At 44.6% G+C, this 14,937-nt stretch overlaps 1 protein-coding gene across 2 annotated transcripts in view; it reads right to left on the bottom strand.

Moving 5' to 3' along the window:
* ar (androgen receptor) overlaps positions 1-14,937 on the bottom strand; it is a 58,553-nt gene that overhangs the window by 30,945 nt on the left and 12,671 nt on the right. The window contains exons 2-3 of one of the 2 annotated variants that reach the window (XM_079647608.1): positions 6,369-6,520; positions 6,146-6,265 (exon numbers count right to left, since the gene is read on the bottom strand). In XM_079647608.1, the coding sequence (XP_079503734.1) occupies positions 6,146-6,265; positions 6,369-6,520 (272 nt within the window). The remainder of the gene's footprint in view (positions 1-6,145; positions 6,266-6,368; positions 6,521-14,937) is intronic. The other variant, XM_079647609.1, reaches the window with a different exon arrangement.

Genomic DNA, 14,937 nt, shown 5'->3' with positions numbered 1-14,937 from the left:
TTCACCCTGGTGGATGCACGTGATGCATTCCTGCAGTGCCGCTTGGATGAAGAAAGCAGCCTGATGACAACATTCTGGACACCGTGGGGTAGGAAACGCTGGCTGAAACTTCCTTTCGGTGTGTCAGTTGCCCCGGAGCTGTATCAAAGGAAGCAGCATGAGCTGCTGGCTGGCTTGACAGGGATTGAGCCCATAGCTGATGACATCCTTGTAGTCGGCTGTGGGGACACAGAGGATGAGGCCAATCGCGACCATGACACAAACCTCATCGCTCTGATGGACAGATGCAGGGAAGTAAAGCTGAGACTGGGCCTGAAAAAGCTGCAGTTCCGAGTGAAGGAGGTCCGCTTCCACGGCCACATACTGTCCGCGGAGGGCCTCAAGGCTGACCCTGACAAAGTCAGGGCGGTGCTGGACATGCCAAACCCCACAGACGCAAAAGGGGTCCAGCGGTGTGTCGGATTTGTGAACTATCTGTCCAGATTCATGCCACGCTTGTCAGCGGTATGTGAGCCGCTGAGGAGACTGCTGGACAAGGATGTGATGTGGCACTGGCTGCCCAAACATGATGCCGCCATGAAGGAAATCAAGGCACTGGTCACGGCGGTGCCAGTCCTAAGGTACTATGACGTCCGCAAGCCAGTCACCGTACAGAGCGACTCCAGTCAGGCGGGTCTGGGCTGCTGCTTGCTTCAAGGGGGACAGCCTGTCGCATTCGCCTCCCGGGCATTGACCCAAACAGAGCAAAATTATGCACAGATTGAAAAGGAGTGCCTGAGCATCGTATTCGCCTGCCAACGCTTCCACTACTATCTATATGGGAGGGGTGATGTGACTGCAGAGACCGACCACCGCCCGCTGGTGTCCATCTTCACCAAGCCCCTCCTCAGTGCGCCAAAGCGCCTTCAGAGCATGCTCCTCACACTTCAGAATTACTGCCTTGCGGTGGTATACAAGCCAGGCCCTGAGATGTACATAAGTGACACGCTCAGCAGAGCCACCACCCCGCCACAGAGAACAGACACACTGTACCAACGTGAAATGGTCTGCAGCATGCAGCAGGAGCAGTGTGACACGGCGGCCATTCAGCAGGCAGACTATTTAAATGTCAGCAGCCAACGCCTGGCACAGATTCGGACACACACTGAGGAGGATGTGTGTCTTCAAACACTTAAGTCTGTCGTGCTGGAGGGATGGCCAGGACACAAAGAGGAGACCCCTGTAGCCGTCAGGGACTACTGGGCCGTCAGAGATGAGATAAGTGCACAGGATGGCGTGCTCTTCAGGAGTCAGCGCGTCATCATTCCAAAAGCTATGCGCCCGGAAATGCTGAGACGGATCCACTACAACCACGTGGGGGGCGAGGCGTGCTACAGGCAGGCCCGTGATACACTTTACTGGCCCGGTATGCAAGGGGAAGTCAAGGATTATGTGCAAAAGTGCTCTGTGTGCAATGAGTATGCACACGAACAACAGAAAGAGACTATGATGTCACACCCGCTCCCCACACGTCCCTGGCAGCTAGTAAGCATGGATCTGTACAGCTACGCAGCACAGAACTTCTTGCTCGTGGTGGACCATTATTCTGACTTTTGGGAGATCGACCTGCTCCCTGACCTATCAGCGGACACCACGATCCGTAGATGCAAGGCACAGTTTGCACGCTACGGTGTCCCAGACAGGGCCATTTCTGATGGTGGAGGCCAGTTTGCCGGTGGGGAGTTCCGGGCGTTTGCGAGAGAGTGGGGTTTTGAGCATGTCATGTCCTCACCGAGGCACCCAAAGGCTAATGGCAAAGCGGAGTCAGCAGTGAAAATTGTAAAGAGCCTGTGCAGAAGGGCAGACCGTGCCAAAGAGGACCCCTGGAGGGCCATATTGCATTGGAGAAATACGCCCACTGAGGGTATGCATTGCAGCCCAGCACAGCGGCTTATGTCGCGGAGACTGAGAACCCTTCTCCCTGTGGCCGACCAGCTACTGGTGCCTCAGGTCGTCACGGGTGTTCCTGACAAGCTGAAAGTGAAACATCAAGCAGCAAAGCTGACATATGACAGATCTGCCAAGGATCTGCCGGAGCTGAACGTCGGCCAGCCCATACGGATGAAGCCGCTCCCAGGAGACAGGACGGGCCGATGGAGGAGAGGTGTGTGCCTTCAGCAGTTGGGACTCCGGTCCTATCTGGTCGGTGTGGAGGGGACCACGTATCGGCGCAACAGGGTTGATCTTCGACCAGCAGAGGCGGCCCTTCTCCAGCCGTCAGTTCTCCCAGAATCGGCCCCGGAGCAGCCTGCGAGTGGGGGGAGCGCCAGAGAGGTCGTCTGCGTCCCCGAGGAGTCTCCAAGGCCATCACCCCCGAGGTCGTCGCGGTCTTCCCCGCAGACTGGGGGTACACCATGCCGTGAGTTACAGGGCCGGGCCTTCTCCCGGAGCGGACGGCTGATTAGACCTCCTGACAGACTTGACCTCTAGGACACACACACGCACTCACACACACACACTTGGACTGTGCGCACTCAAACACACATGGACGATAAAGATTTAAAAAAAAAAAGAAAAAAAAAGGAAGTGGAGAGATTGTAAAACAAATGTGATTGATTGTTCTGAGTTTATTGCTGATGTGTTCTGATCCAGCTATTATTGAAGTGTCTTTGCTAGGTGCACTATTTGTTGTTGAAATCATTTGATTAATGTTCTGTTTAAAGGTCAACAGTTTAATGGCAGTATTGATCCTGTGTTGTTACTTAACAAAAGGAAGGGAGATGTTACAGAATGGTTTAGGCTAGGTTGCAGCTCCACCCTGTGGACGTATTGTGCCTGTGTTATATATATATCTGCCTCACGTGACTCTAGCCCAGTTGTATGATTACCTGCTTAATGTGAATACACGGCGTTGAGACACAGCCTGATTTGCCTTGTTTATTAATGCACCTACATCTACAAACAGGGGGTGCGGAGCTCCCCTGTCTGAATTATTATTTGACGGTTATTGCTGCTCCCGCTGTGCATAATCTGTGTAATACGTAGCCAATAAATTCCACATTGTTGGTAAAATAATATTTTGGCCTGCCCCGAATGTTTTTTCTGTAGCCCCGGACAATTCTACCTCATTAATATAATACATTAACCGTGCTTTACGTGAACCTCATCAAGACACTAGAAAGGACGGCAGGACTGTAATTTCCCGTTTTCAGTGAATGCAACAGAGGCAAGACACCGGACCAATCAGAGAGTTGCATGGAAATAAAAGTGTGCTTGTGCCATTCAAGCTCGCGGCTCTGTGTGTGTGCGGAAATAGCGCATTTAGTGTGTGTGAGAGAGGGGCAGAGAGAGAGAGACCGGTGCCAGCAGCAGGGACCGTGTTGTTAGCATCTGGTTAGCTAGCTGCACTAACGGACATACGGAGCTGTTTGTTCCACAACAAGCTGGAGGAGAGCTCTCCTCTCAGACTGAGAGGCTCAGGTGAGCTAAAGGACTCTCTGAGTGTTTAGATAGTTAACTTTAGTCTAAGTTATCTCAGTGGGTCTCAAACGGTTTGGTCAAAAATTATTCAAAAGATTATTTCCGCGGCACACCTTCATATGATCATTATAGTTATAAAAAAAATAAGAGAATAAAGGAAAAACAGTTATGAAATACTATATGGCAGTAAAACAAGAATACAGTTTGAAAGGGGAGTGATTTGTAAAATATCCATAAAGAAAAAGAACATCTGCTTACAGTTGTGTTTCATCTGGGTGTTGAGAGATGTATCCATATCTCTTAATGTTGCTCTCAAAGTGCACCAGATTGATGCTTTTAACTTCAATATTTAAAAAAAATCTTCCCGGGGGAGCATCCCCCCGGACCCCCCTAGAGGAGGTGAGGTCCGCTCCCCACTCGTAAAAAAATAGCACTTTACCCCTGCCTATATGCCGTGAGCTGATTATCGAGCCTTCATTGTAACAGTCGCAGGTTTACTGTGTGATTGCGTGTGGGGAGTTTTTTTGTGCGTGCTCTATAGTGCCCGTAATTTTGTGTTCACTGGAGTCCAGCACCTCAGCATCCCCACTCAAAATACCTTCCCGCGCCTCTGGCGTCACTACACCACTCTCACCGCTGTTAAAAAGTAGCAAGCAACTGAAGGCAAGTGCAATTATGGAGGGTGGAGATTTGGAGGATTTAATCAAAAATAATTGTACTAAACTTCCGCTGCAGCAGCAACAACAAATACAATCTGATGACAGGCCAATGCCCAAACTGGAGCTGTGTACAGCGAGGAACAAAGGAGCGAACCGGACGTAAAACGTTGAAGGTCTCCTGATTTAGTTTGTGAATGAATGCTTATTAGAGTTTCGGCTGGAGAGTGCATGCGGACCTGTCGGTCAGATAACAGGCGTGTGTAAGTCCTGCATCTGTATGATACAAATGTGTGTAAAATGATACCGGGCGCTGTAATCAATCATCTGGTTACGTTATTACATTGACCACCACACCCCCCCCCCCCCCCCCCCCCCCCCCCCCAACCCCAAAAGAAAGGACGTATTATTGGCTTCCCCTAATTTTTTCCCCACGCCACGCTACTGCTCATCACAAACGTTTTTTTTAAACCAGGTCTCCATAAAAATATCGACTGGGCACAGGCTTAAAAAGCAATAGACATTCAGTCACCATTTCATGAAAAACCCCAATATATATATTTTTAAATAAGTTATATATTTGAACTGACAGTGGCGTGGTGCCAGGACCGTCCCACATCACTTACTGCTTTTTCCATTAGGAGGCTCTGGAAGAATAGCAGCTTGAGTAAATCATTAAGTAACCCTCCCCGGCTGCTGCTGAAACAGAAGCTCTAGCAGCTTAGGACGATGTCTCACACAAGGGTACACTCTGGGTTGGGAACACAATTTGGAACCATTGTGTAAGACAGGGTTGATGTAAAAAATTGAAAAAAGGTTTTTAGTATTATAACATCTTCGAGATATTTCTGCAATAAGTGCAGATGTGCAGCGGGCCTCTTCAGGTTTCTGCTAAATGACTGAGCGATCATGGTAAGGCAACGGCAGCCTCCCTACCTGGCCTCTATTTGTGGATGTAATTAACATTTCAGGAAAAATATGGAATTCTAATTATAAAATGTGAAGCTTTGAGCAATTTATAATAACTTCAAGTCTTGAACAGATGCCAAATGCAAGAATCAGACGATTTCATTGCTTCGTGACAGACCTTCTGAAATACAAAGAGTAAAAAAAATTCAATGATAATATTTATTTATCATTTAATTTATATATCTTCAAATACATAAGCAAATGTGTAATAAGTCAATAAAAGTGAAATTATTTGAACTAGAAACTTCCTTTAATTTCAGTATTTTGAGTGAAAACCTACTGGGATAATAGACCAAATGTATAATACGTCTGACACCACTTCTGCAAATGATTGTGGTACATTTTTCCTGTGAAATGCCGCTAGTAAATTACATGTCCAGGATGAGAACATGAGTGAAAGAGGCTCTTCTTAGGCACAACTAGAAAAAGTGTGCCTTTTTTTCCCCGCATCATTAGAACACACTTTCCCTCCATGGGTTTGACGGTGACTGGTGGCAAAATTACCAGCATGTCTGCTGCTTTAATTCACATGTCTCATGTCAGCTTTTTGCTTCCAGTACAATTTCCACCGTCCACAGAATGAGAAAAATGGAAGAGAGTGAAAATTGAACACAAGACTAAAATTAGTCCACTACATGTCAATCTTTAAAGCCTGACGAACAGGTCTGGGTGACAGTAAGGAGAAGTGAATGGAAGATGCCTAAATTGCATGGCAGCTCAGTCAGGGGCTTCATTATCAGTAACCCCCCTATTGTGATAATGCTGCAATTGAAGAAATCCAGCAACGATGTGCAGTGAAGAGTGAATAAAGTACTCTGTCTGGGGAAGCCATTACTAGTTTCACTTTGAGGACTTTCTCCTGAGTGTGATTTGTTCATACAGTATGTAGTGCACAGAGTTGATCGTACTGCAGAGATGTGAATGGGTTTTAAATGCACATTCGTCTGGAACACATCCTATTTCTGAAGTGACTAATACCAGGTAATACAAATAGAAATGTCAGCGTTATAATAAACCTGCAATAAAATAAAAGCTGATTTTAGTATGTGTCTCTATCCTACCTCCGAGAGTCATCCCAGCCTCGAAACACTTCCTCAGCCGACAGGACGGACAGTTCTTCCTTCTGAGCTTATCAATGGTGCAGTCGTTTTTGCTGGCGCACAGGTATTTCTGTTTGCCTACTTGGACAGAGAAAACAGAGGATGCTGGTAAATATTCTGTTGAAGGTTGAAATAAGTTGAAATAAAATGCAACAGGTTGAAAACACAGGTGTTTGGGTTTTACCTTCTGCTGCTCTTTTGAAGAACACCTTGCAGCTTCCACAGGTGAGCGCACCGTAATGGCAGCCAGAGGCCTCGTCTGAACAGATGAGGCACGTCCTCTGTGGCGGGAAGAAGAACTCCATGGGGAACATGTGCTCTCTGCCAGGCTCAACCCTGCAGTCAAAAATATGAAACATGACTTTAATAAACCATGAACACAACTACAAGACACTTGTATATGATAAACAAGTTGCTCAACCTGTGTTTATGTGTGACATGTACCCTATGGCAGGGTTTCTCAAATGGCGCTTTTCCACTGCAGGGCCTCGCTCTGCTTAGTACGGTATGACTAGGCCTCGTTAGGCCTTGTTAGGACAGGCTCACTTTATGCTGCGTTTCCATTACTGTTTATGAACTGGGGTAGTATCTATAACGCAGTGTAGGCGGAGCCGTGACGTCATCTTCAGTGCATGACATTAAGGATTTTGGGAGATGGCCCTGTGGGCCATCTAAGCTAATTTACAGATGGCCCTGAGCCCAATAGAGATTGCCCTGAAAAATGCGCGCGGACAAAATGGCACGAAGGGTTTCGGGGGCCTCCCCCTAGAAAATTTAGATTTTTGCAGGTCTTAGATGCTGTCTGGTGCATTCTCTCTAAACTGAATTATAAGATTAACCACCACAATATTATATTGTACAATTTAAATGTTATTCTTCATTTCACTTATTTGTTTGTTCTTGTTTGTGTTAGCTCGCTTGCATGCCCTGCATAGCTATAAGAAATACTTAAGTTGTTGGTGAAGACACTTTCCATCTGATGAAGGCAAATGCCTTCCCAGATGTAAAAAAGTAGAAAACATAACATTCAGTTATAACTGCCAAAACAAACATTATTTACACTATTATGGCCCGTGTTAAAAATGTTTGTAATGTTATCTACTGTAAGTTGGTCGAACGAATGCCTCCTCATCCGGAAGCTGACCGAGCAGACCCGAGCAGCAGTCGAGAGGAGCCGAGCGCATCCGCGAAGCACACAAAATGGCGACGTCAGAGTTCCCGTTAGCCGGCAAATCTAAATCTCTCCGGTCAAAATAATTTCCCTTTAGCGCAATACCGCTTCAGTTACGCCACTTATGTGACAGACAAGAAAAGTATGTGACAGACAAGAATAGTCAATTCTAATGTCTAACACTTAATGTGGAGAAAGAGATGTCCTGTCTGGGTTGATTGTGCGTTGATCTGTTGGTAATGCCTTGGGGTTCCGGTGGGCATGTAAACAAATGCATAATGCTGCGCTATACTTTGTGGCCTCACCCGGTTGCATAGCCACACTTATTGTTTAGGTGTCTTTTAATAAGCAGGTAGTCATATCATTAGCTAGAACTAGCTGGATCTGATCGATATGGACATAAACGCGAGTGAAGTCTAATCTGAAGGGAGAGAGAGATCAGCTGCTGCTGACGAGTCGACACGCAGCTCTGCATGATCACATGCAGCGGTGAGCGGACAAAACGCACACTTCAGGTTAGAATATCACACGTAGCTATTTTAATTACCTCTCAAACTACCTAAACTAGTTATAGATATGTTTAGTTTTACTGTCGGGTCACTCATTACTGGATCCGCGAGCTGCATAATACTGGCATAATAGATTGCCCGATCGGGCAACCAGTAGGTGAGGCTTCATTGCCCGAGCTAAATACTAGATGGCCCCGGGCCATCGGGCAGCCCTTAATGTCGAGCCCTGATCTTCAATGCGAAACACAAAACCAACATCAGCTGTTAGCTGTTAGCACTCAAGCTCAAAGCTCCTCATATATCTGTTCAGAAACTAGACAAAAGTTAAACAAGTACAAACCACAGACTGTCTGTGTCATGGCGAATACAGTCGCTGGTTTATTTATGTCTGTAGGCCGCTGCTATGAGTGTGGACGGTCGGAGCATATACTACGTTAGCTTAGCCAATCTCGCATTTTAAAAGGTTTCTGACCTGCCGTCTTGTCTGCAGACTTTCTCAAAGCATTAATTCATGGTTTTTACTAACCGGTATCAGTATGTTGTTACTTCGGCATCATTTTGAAAAGTGTATTACAATTAAATCATGGTAAAATATTGTAGCGACCCTGATAGGATGCTGAGGGTGTCACTCAGGCATCCCCCGTCTCTCTGCCAATCACAGAGCTGCACAGTGATGCTGGTCTAGGTGCGGGCCTGCGGTTGGGGGAGCAGACGGGGGAGGGCGGGAAGTTGTGACGTAGTCTGGGTTATAAATAGGAGTGTGTGTGTGAGTGGAGAGAGAGTGTGTGAGGTTGAACCCACAAGCTATCCCTGTACCTGTGATCATCTAGAAAATAAGAGTTATTAAAGCCTAATAACTAGAAGACTGTTTCCGACTCCATCTGTGAACGTTACAATATGTTGATTTTGTTGTAGTTGCCAGCGATTCTCTCACTAGTTTAGTTCAGCCCGGTTGTTGGCCCGGAAAAAACCTCGATTTTGGAGAGCCAGAAAACTGTGAAAAAGTACCCGCTAGCCGGAACTACGCCTAGTGGAAACGCAACCAAAAACGGGCCGGGCACGGTACGCTTAAACCGCGCTCCGCACTGTAGTAGACATCTGCCAAAAGTGTGGTCCGCGGACCACTGGTGGTCCGTGAGTATATTGGTAACATTTCACATTTGAAATAAATAAATACATTTAAGTTTTCCGCACTCTCGCAAGAATATCGATTTAGATGTGTTAGGAGTTAGATAGAGATTATTATCTAATATATGCATCCAATGAAGCATTGCATGAAGTCTGTTGATGATCAGAGGCTGTTGTTGGAGCTGCATACAGGTTTTTTTATTTTAGTTTTGCAGGCAGACCATGCAGGCAGGGGGTGAAAGGTTAGGACGATTCTAAGGGCCCGTGACTAGCAGGGGGCCCCAAAATGTTTAAAACATTAAGAAAAAAAATTTAAGTACCCTTTCATCAATAATTAACATTAATATAACGTTATATTGCGTAGTAGGCTACTCACTAAACTTACGATTCATTTAACTTATTTTCTTCCAAAAGTTAATTATCCAAAGCCTCTGTACACCCTCCTCTATTTACATGTAATGGTTTGGTCCTGCGACTCCTGCCTCCAAACGCGGAAACGGCACTTTCTAGCAGAGTGAAAGCATGTGAGGAGGGATGCTAGTAGCCTACGTAGTGTACGTGTGTTGTAGTCTATGGTTGTAACCTATGGTTGTAACATGTCTCAACGACTCACAAAGTCAGGCTCTAAGAAAAGAACAGAAAGGAGAGAAAGACAGAAGAGAGGGACTAAAGGGCGACAGTATGTAACCCAGTTTTTCACCAGAAAAGGTGGGTGTGGTCCATTAGCTAAGCGTAGTCCATTGTAAATTGTAATGTTTTTTTTTACTAAGCTGACATTAAGTAGGCTACTGTTAATATCTTCACAGAAAATTCAGAGGTTTTTCATTTCACTGCTCTTTTAGCTGACATTAAATGCAGGCACATGTTTATCAGCTATTCATACTAAGTTGTCCCTGCCCCTGGTGCCAGGACCAACAGATCCATCTTCAGGCTCAGCAGCCCTGTCCCCCCCATAAGGCTGAACCTGAACCAGCTTTTCTCCCAACTGAAGGAGGTGAGCAGCATTGTGTTGAATGACATGCCACTTAACATATCTGAAGGGAGACTGGAATACAACACATATATATTTATATATATATATTTATATATATATATATCAAAACAAAAAGCTAACATCTAATTTAAATTATACATTTCAAACACAGTATTTTCCCACATAGCCAATGATCTATATAAAAAACTGCTTTAGCCTATTTAGGATTTTTGAAGCGTTGAGTGATCAGTCTGTATTAGGTAAATAAAATGTTCATCACCGACATTTGGGTTATGATATTAATACTAATATTATTATATTAAAGAATATATTATCATATGTGTCATGTACACTCTACAGAGCCAGGGCCCTCTTCAGTTTTGTCAGGAAGGTGTGTGGAAGTGGAGGAAGAGGTGAAGGACAGTGACAGTGCCAGTGGCAGTACCAGTGTAGATGATAAGGATGAAGGCTCCAGTAAAGACAAGAGAAGGTGCACAGAAAGGGACAGACAAAGTGAGGAAAGAGACAGACAAAGTGAGGAAGCTGTAAATGACAAGTTATGCAACACAGATTCTGTGGAAGAAAATCTTCTGTCAAATGACCCAGCTTTGTGACCAGCAAATATGACTACCGTAATATGGACAGGGAGTCTATAGTTAGGAAATTGGCCACAACAAGAGATGAAGACCAACACATGCTACAGGATTCTGAAGGAAAGGCATTCCCAGAATACTTGCAGTATATTAAGGCAGCCAATGGAAGAGAAAAGGTGAAGAGAGACTGGGTGATTCACAGCAAAAGCACTAATGCACTATCTTGCATCCCATGTGTGCTTTTCTCCCATGAACAAAAAAGACCTTCCCTTAGTGTACTGAACAGTCAACATGGATATAAAATGTCTGATGTGAAGTGGCGTCATATGTATGATAAGTTCCCGGCCCATGAGAAGAATAAGGCACACAGAGACTGCTACTTAAAGTGGAAGAATTTGCATCAATCTGTAACGGAAGTTAGCGGCATTGACTGTCAGTTGCAGAAGCAGAAAACTGAGAAAAATAGAGCTCTCTTAAAGAGAATCCTGGATGTAACACTGCACTTGGCATCAAGGAATTTAGCTTTCAGGGGTAAAACCAAAGATCTGAATGACATTCACAATGGCAATTTCCGAGGCACACTAGAGCTATTAGCTCATTACGACCCACTGTTGAATGAACACTTAAAAAAAGTTAAGGACAAAAAGAAAGGAACCAGGCTGACACAATATTTGAGCTCTGACATTCAAAATGAATTCATTGAGTTATGTGGCCGAAGAATTTTGAAAACAATTCTAAAGGAAAGGGAGGATTCTATTTATTATTCAGTGATCTGTGATGCTACACCAGACATTTCACATACTGAGCAGAATGTTGTGCTCATAAGATATGTGAATTATTGTAACAAAGAAACTGATGACTGGGAGATCACTGAACGGTTCCTTGAATTCAAGGACTTCCACAAAAAGACAGGGAGTGAGATAGCCGAGATGATTGAAGATATGCTTCAAGAATAAGGGATAGACATTGCAGATTGCAGAGGGCAGGGATATGACAATGGGGCAAACATGTCAGGAAAAGTCAAGGGAGTCCAAACCCAAATACTGAAAAAAAATAATCTGGCTACATTTTCACCTTGTGCCTCCCACACCCTAAATCTTGTAGGTTTGCATGCTGCAGAATCAAGCACAGAAGTGTCAACATTTTTGGCTGCATCAATCGCCTTTACACACTTGTTAGTGCCAGTCCAGCACGATGGGCCATCTACAAAGAGAAAACAGGTTGCTCTTTGCATCGCCTCTCCGATACCCGCTGGAGTTCAAGGATCCACGCTGTTAAACCTGTAGCAAGACACCTACCTGATGTCATTGAGGCCCTTGATAGCATACTCATGACATGCAGTCTCACGAGTGAGGCCAGATCAGATGCTAGTGGGCTGAAGACCTACTTCATATCATTCAATGCTATTGTCCTCCTCACTGTCTGGCTAAAAGTACTGCAATGCATTGAGGACAGGAATACAATTCTCCAGTCTGGGAAGATCTCACTCGACATAGAGACAGCCAATATCAGAGACTTAAAGGAAGAGATACAGGCTCTTAGAGATGCATGGGAGTCACTCCTGTCTGAGGCAACACTGATTGCTCAAATGGATGTTGCACCTGAATTTAGCATGGAACACTGTCGCAAGAGGAAAAGGAAGAGATTCCATGATGAGACCTCTCAAGAGAAGACAGATCAGGACAGTGCAGCAACGGTGTTCCGCAACACAGTGTTTTTTACTGCAATGGACAAGATCATATGCAACTTAAACACTAGGTTCCGCAGCACTCAATGTATTGTGGAAGAATTTTGTTGTTCTGAAAGTTGGGCAGATTGCTGAGGATAAAGTCCCTTCTGTTTGCCAACCACTGATCAGGAAGTATTCAAGAGATCTTACACCTGAGTTTGAAAATGAAGTAAGACACCTGAACACTGTGTATGCTGCCACTTTCCACACTAGCTTGTCCCCTCTTGGTCTCCTGAATGCAATTCACAAGATGCAGCTGCAAAGCATTTTTGGAGAAGTGTGCATTGTTTTACGTATATTTTGCACACTGCCTGTGACTGTTGCAGGAGGTGAGAGAGCTTTCAGTAAGCTAAAATTGATAACATACTATTTGATGTCCACTATGTCTCAGGACAGGTTTTGCAGTCTTGCCATGCTGTCCATTGAAAGCCAATTAGCTAGAAAGCTGGACTTCAAGGACTTAATCAGTGACTTTGCCTGTAAGAAGGCTAGGCGCTGGGCTCTTGGTGAGTAAGGCTGAGCAAGGACTCAGATGCATGTTGAGAAAAAGACTGAGAACAGGTAATAGGCTCTGATTTGGCACCACCATAAGGCCTTTTCATTTACATTTCCGTTGTGTTCCACTTTAATACCTGCTTATTTTGTAGTTGGTATGTATATTTAATTTTAAAATCTGCTGCTTATGTTATTTTTTGTGTTATAGCATTTTATAAATGATTTTGTTGGTGGTAATGTTAACTTTATTTTAATTTAAGAGGTCATGTTATATTTATTTGGATTTATGCATTCATGTTGAGAATGTTCCATTCATAAATGTTATTATTAAAAAGGCATTTACACCATAAAAGATGACTGTTGAGGTCTATTGTCAGGAATGTTAGTCTTATATCAAATAGTGAATTCTACTGCAGCAGAATGTTGCACGTCTGCAGTGTTATATTTTCACAGCTCACTGTCAGTAAATATTGTGCGGTTAGTATTGGACTACAAGATAGATGCAAGCCTGTACAGGTGGAGTTATTTAAAGCATAAATGAGTGGGTTGGGTTCTGGAGGTGTGGTTAGCAATTGTGCTTGGTTGGCGTGGCCTGGGCCTGGTGGTGGGGGGGCCCAATTTGATATATTTTCATGGGGCCCAAAATCCCTGGCGGCGCCCCTGCATGCAGGCCAGCCCAATGGTCACCAAGGTTCATGTTTTAATAGCAAATTTGACAAAAACATGTGAAAATATGGCTAAGACCTCAGAGAGTTAAACTTGGGCCTGCAACGATAGTTTTACTGTATTTTGTTTTGAAAATCCACAGCGGAGGTTTGTGTCATACTACACGCGGTGTATTTTGCATTTCTCTCCGTAGCCAACGATGTTGGCTCGGACATAAACTCCGTTATAAATGTAGTACATTTCATAAGAGGTGTAAAACCTGTGAGCATTTTAAATCGCATTTGAAACGCCTATAATCCGTAGTTGTATTTGTATTGTTGATTTAATGCAGCGTTTCTCAAAGTGTGGGGCGCAGGGATGTGATAAGTGGGTCGCAAACGGACGCGATGAACGGGAGATTTTTCTTCTTTTTTTTTAAAATACATTTTTTGGACCTCAGGCCAGAATCGAACCTGGGTCCTCACGGGCGGTAGTGGACTGTTACAGCCGGAGACTCGCAACGGCGGTCGACTTTCAAAGCGCCGCTGCGCCGGAGCCGCCGGGTGTTTGCGGCGGCGGATGCGGTACCGGCGCAGTGAAAGTCCACGTCCCACCTATGCCAGAGCCAGCGGCCCACCGATGGCAACAGCCAACCAACGGCAGCGGCCCACCAGGAAAAGTCCCGAATCTCCCGATGGCTATATAATAATGTTAAAATCTGCTAAATATATACATTGCAAAAAAAAGTAAAAGTAGCTCACGACTTGTTTTATTTTTTTTAAGTAGTTCTCATCCTAAAAAAGGTTGGAGACCCCTGTTATAGAACGATACATTTGACAATTTTAAGCTTGGCCTACCATTTTATTGGAGCGATGAGGAACAGGTGGGGCTTGAAAAGGCCCACCTGTTCAAATGACAGAAACATTTTGAGAACCACTGATTTAATGTGTGAACGAAGCGATATAGAGAAGGTTAAGCTGGAGTGGCAAGCAGGCCTTTTGTTTTTGGATATTTGGGGAGTTAGGTGGTCCTTGGTATGAAAATGTTTGAGAAACTATGGTATCATATCCGCTAATTGAGTTGGATGAAGTTATTTTGTAGGTCAACCCAAAATTCCCTTGAAAAAAACCCCAATCTTATTTTTTCCATTGGATTTCTTATTACCCTAGCCTAGAGAGTAATCTCTGTGGTAAGGATTTTGCCAGGAGTAAAAAGCGTCAGTTGGGTTGTAAATTACACAACATGACGTCACCGCCGCTAAGCTAAGGGAGGAGAAGTGTTCTGTCACAGTATTTGACAGGATGAAGTTTACACCGCATTACCTCAGGGGACGAGTGAAGTACTGCTTACACTGACATGCAATCTGTGCATTGCAGCCAAACTTAAAGGGGCCCTGTTTTGCACATTTTCAGGTTTTATAACGTTATTGTATTTAGTGTCTCTACTGCAACATGTTACCATGCTTTAATGTACAAAAAGCTCTGATTGGTTTGCTGGCCGTCTCTGTTTT

The sequence above is a fragment of the Notothenia rossii genome (assembly GCF_949606895.1).
Source record: "Notothenia rossii genome assembly, chromosome: 9".
Taxonomy (NCBI): domain Eukaryota; kingdom Metazoa; phylum Chordata; class Actinopteri; order Perciformes; family Nototheniidae; genus Notothenia; species Notothenia rossii.
This window is presented reverse-complemented; position numbering and strand designations above follow the sequence as displayed.